The sequence below is a fragment of the Triticum aestivum genome, chromosome 2B (assembly GCF_018294505.1).
Source record: "Triticum aestivum cultivar Chinese Spring chromosome 2B, IWGSC CS RefSeq v2.1, whole genome shotgun sequence".
NCBI lineage: Eukaryota > Viridiplantae > Streptophyta > Magnoliopsida > Poales > Poaceae > Triticum > Triticum aestivum.
This window is the reverse complement of record NC_057798.1, coordinates 718,512,223-718,516,657: the sequence shown is the minus strand read 5'-3', so window position 1 is coordinate 718,516,657 and position 4,435 is coordinate 718,512,223. Positions and strand designations below refer to the sequence as shown.

At 43.5% G+C, this 4,435-nt stretch overlaps 1 protein-coding gene across 1 annotated transcript; it reads left to right on the top strand.

Moving 5' to 3' along the window:
* The first annotated feature begins 451 nt into the window (after window positions 1-451).
* Window positions 452-3,888, top strand: LOC123046931 (uncharacterized). The gene is made up of 2 exons (XM_044470383.1): window positions 452-1,197; window positions 1,578-3,888. Exons 1-2 carry the CDS (start codon window positions 479-481, stop codon window positions 1,729-1,731), a joined length of 873 nt encoding a protein of 290 aa, XP_044326318.1. The 5' UTR covers window positions 452-478; the 3' UTR covers window positions 1,732-3,888.
* The last annotated feature ends 547 nt before the right edge of the window (window positions 3,889-4,435 follow it).

Sequence of the window (4,435 nt, the reverse complement as noted above, 5' to 3'; positions counted from 1 at the left end):
AAACATCACTATTCAATGAAGTGGCGAGGTTCTCTCTCTCTCAAAAAAAGTTGGAACTCGTGCCTCTCCGCGGTACCGCGTCACGTAGGAAATCCAGAAACCCCCAGAGGAACACGCAAGTACGTACGCATCTCGATCGATCGGCACCGTCGACGCACCAGATCAAATCAATCTACACCGCCCACCACTTAACCCCATCCAAACCGCCACGAGAAGAGTCAATTCCCCACGGCGCGCTCTCCCCTCCTCGTAGCTGATCGGGACGTGCGTGCGTGCGTCGGTTCCTCCCGCAGCGGCCGGAAGGAAAGGAAACTTCCCGGATACGGCGCCCGTGGCCCGGCCGAACCTTCCGCGGTAAGGAACCGACTCCGGCCACGTCTCCTCCGTCCCGCCCGCTCCCATATAAAGCCCACCTCCCCTGGTCGACGTCCTCACAATATGATTTCAAAAAACTCCCATCGACGTGCGAACTCGCGCCATGGCCGCCGCCGCGTTGGGTGACGTTGATGATCTCGACTTCGACCTGGGTTTTATCGACGGGCTCGAGTGCTTCGACTTCGAGTTCGACCTGCCGGACATGGGCCTCACCGAGTTGTGCCACGGCGGCGACGGCGAGTGCTTGCTGCCCGCCGTGGCCGATAAGGAGGGCGGTTTGGGTTTGGATCTGGGTTCTCGTGATGGTGGCGACGGCGGGAGAGAGAGCTCGCCGGACTCCGTGGTGACGGACGACGGCGCGCCGCCTCTGTCGTTAGAGTCGTCTGGGGATCGCGACGATGGCGAGATGTCGGCCTACGTGGGCGACCTGGAGAGGTTCCTCATGGAGAGCGAGGATGACGCCGAGGCCGGCGGGCCGTTCGCGGCCAAGGGGCTTGCCGCCAACGACCACTTGTTCGACGATCTCGCTGTTGCGGACGACGGTTACGTCGAGCCGTCCACTGCAGCGGAAGAGTTTGCCGCCGCCGGCTACTACTACTTCGGTGATCTCGACGACGGTTACGCGGAGCCGGCGACTCCAGGGAAGGATCTCGTCCTCGACGACTACTTGTTCGGCGATCCCGTTGTTGCGGGCGACGGTTACATCGAGCCGTACACTGCAGGGGAGGATCTGGTCTCCGACGACTACTTCTACGATGTTGCTGCTGTGGACGATGCTGCTCGCGAGGACGACGACGAAGCGACCTCGAGGAAGCGTGCAAGGTACGAATGAATTGAATCGAGTTTTCATTCATTCATTCATTCCGTGCTAATTGCAAATTTAGATCTTTTATCTTCCTGGGCCATCGTAATTGGCAGAAATGGAACAAACAACATGTACATAATTGGCAGTAGATGAAGAAATTTCGTTTTACGAAAAAATTGATGTAGAAATTAACTCAAATATTGCACTATTATTACTTGGCAGTTTGATCTTTCTTTTTTCTGAAAGTGCTTGATCATCTTTGTCATGTGCGCTGCGTATATTGCACTATTATTACTTGCAGTTTACTCTGTTTCCCCTTTCTTTACATGAGAAGGATTATTTGCAACGAATTTCAATTTGATGAAACTTGTTGCTGATATTTCCGGTGCTGCCTCAGGCAGAGGAAGGGCGCCGCTGCGGTGCCACGTGAAGCAGAGCTCCGGGGAACGCCGGTGATGCATGCCATCTCGTCGATCTCGACTGGAAACGGGTGCCGCCCCATTGGTCACCATTGGCTGCATCCCTGCGCCACAGTGTGCCTATTGGCCTGATCAATCATCGATCAACCTGCAGTTCCGGTCGGTCTGGGAGAAAGATCGCGACGGCGCATGCCTCAGGTATTCGAACCGGTAGGTGAAAATTTCAGAGGAACATTTCCGCGTGTTCTTCTATGATATTTTCTGCCTTTCACACCAACCCGGCCATTGGACGATTATAAAGTCATGGGACGAACTATAAACAACACATACTCCTCTGTTCGGAGTAGAAAAGTTTGGTAGCAACTCTCGAACAACACGTTTTCAAAAAGAAAAGTAAGCTTAGTTTTATAATGTACACCTAATATTCCTCTTCTTGTACACATACATCCCGTGCGCATTCCGGATGTTGGTAGCATAATTCGTTGAGTATCTGCCTGGTACAGCCATTTCATCACCAGTGCTAATCAACCATGCAAACATGTTTGATCCTTAGTAGTTTCTACCACTACCAGTAAAGAGCTTAGTGGTTGATATACATTTAGAAGTACAAGAAACCTTCTACCAGGTAGAGCATGTCAGATTTTTGTTCTCGACCGTCCAGAATTTTTTTTCTCTGAAAATCGAGTGAGCACCACAAATCGTCCAGGCTTGCGTTCATTCAGTATGGGCCGCTTATAATCTTGCTCGTACTGCTACCAGTTAAGGCTTACTGATTGTTGTACGTTTAGAATTAAAAGAAACTGCAAAATACAACACTGGTGCTTGAACTTGTCACGAATGTGCACTTTAGTGCCTGAACTTGCAAAATACATTGAACTGGTTTCACAACTTAGCATGGACGTGCATATACGGTTCAAATCTTGTTTTTATACGTCCATGGCGCTGACGAGGCACGCCAGGATGTAAGAGAAAAGGCATGTGGCCTGTTTTTTTTTTGCAGAAAACCCTCTAGAATATTTTTTTTCTTACAAAAGGCCCTCAAAGAGAAACTGATAAATTAAAAAAATCTATTAATATATTAATAATTAAAACTGGTCCGGGTTTTGAACCACACGCGCAGGTGTGCATGGTTAGCCAATAAGCAATACACTTTATAAACTTTGTAAACATTTATAAACATATTATAAACATAAACATATTATAAACTTTATAAACATATTTATAAGCAATACCCATTCAAATTTAGTGTCAAGAATGGATTCATACACTTTATAAACATAAAGCTGAACAACATAAATTAAAAAAATTATTCCAACAATACACTGTCATTGGTTTGAACCTGCAACCAGGGGCTATATGGCCGCACATTCCACTCCAACTGGTGACATCGAATGGTAAAACGATAAATTTAGGTTTATAACATAACGAGCCCGTGTGGCTAAAATGGACCACAGTGTGGCTCAGTTTTCAACGGGTTTGTTCTTTTTCATTACATTTTTCTAAAAATTACTTAAATTATTATCACGTTACAAAAAATATACATATATTTAAAACAAATTACGTTAAAATTTCATATCATTTCATAAAATACCCATGCAGTAATTTAACAGAAATACACATAATAAAATTAAAAATTAAGAATATAATTTATAATTTGAAAGAATGTTCGCATTTTAATAAAAAATAAAAGTAATTTTATAAATGTTCATATATTTAAACAAATTCTCATATAATTTTAAAATTTCACATTTTTAACAAACTATTTTTGTAGTATATCAACGTGTTCATGCTTTAAAAAAATTGTGTTGTTTTAATAAGTTTATATAGTACTCCCTCCGTCCCAAAATAAGCCCAGTGCTAAGCTTCAAACACCTATTTTGAGACGGAGTGAGTATATAAGTTTGTGTGTTTTCTAAAAAAATACAAGCCCAGTGCGCCATTAGACTATGGATCCTCACATGAATAATACTTGAATCATATAAACATTTTAGTCATTCATAAATATTTTCAATTTTATGAATATGTTTTGAAATAACACGTGAATTATTTTTAAAGTGACATGAGGATTTTTTTCATTATTTTGAAATTATGTTTGTTATACAGTCATAAAGAGTACTTGTACTTTTGATACATGACAACTCAATGGTTGGAGTGGCATCCGTGCCTATAAGCTTTGGTCCGATGTTCGGGTCACAGATCCGATGGCGTTTTTCCTGGATTATTAAATTCTCTTTACTTATTTTGTTCGGCCAAATGTTTATAAAGGTTATGAATCATCAAAGTTGTCGAGTGGCTAGCCGCATGCACTCTGACTGGTACGTCGCTTGTTCGATCCAGCACACCAATTTTATTTTTTATCTTATAATTATACTCTAGTTTTTATTTTATTATTTATTGATTTCTCCCTGAGGGCCTTATGGTAAGAAAATAACTTCAGTTTTTTTTCCAAAAAACAGGCCACACACCCTTGTCACTGATAGCGGGCCCCATGGCATGCTGGCCCACCTCCTTAGCTTCACGGACGTATACAAAAACCATTTGAACCGTATATGCATGTCCATGCCAAGTTATGGAACCAATTCAATGTATTTTGCAAGTTCAGGCACTAAAGTGCACATCCATGGCAAGTTCAAACACCATTGGTGTATTTACCTCTTTTAGTTGGTAGAGGCATGACAATCTTTTGCTTTCTACGCACCGTCGACAGTCCAGCCCCCTTTTCTCTGAAAAAAAATGCCGTAAGCACCTTCAATCGTCCAGGCTTGTGTTTGTTCAATTTCTTTGGGGAAAGCTTCAATGGTTCTGGCCCTGTGCAGTCCAATCATGGAAAAAATTG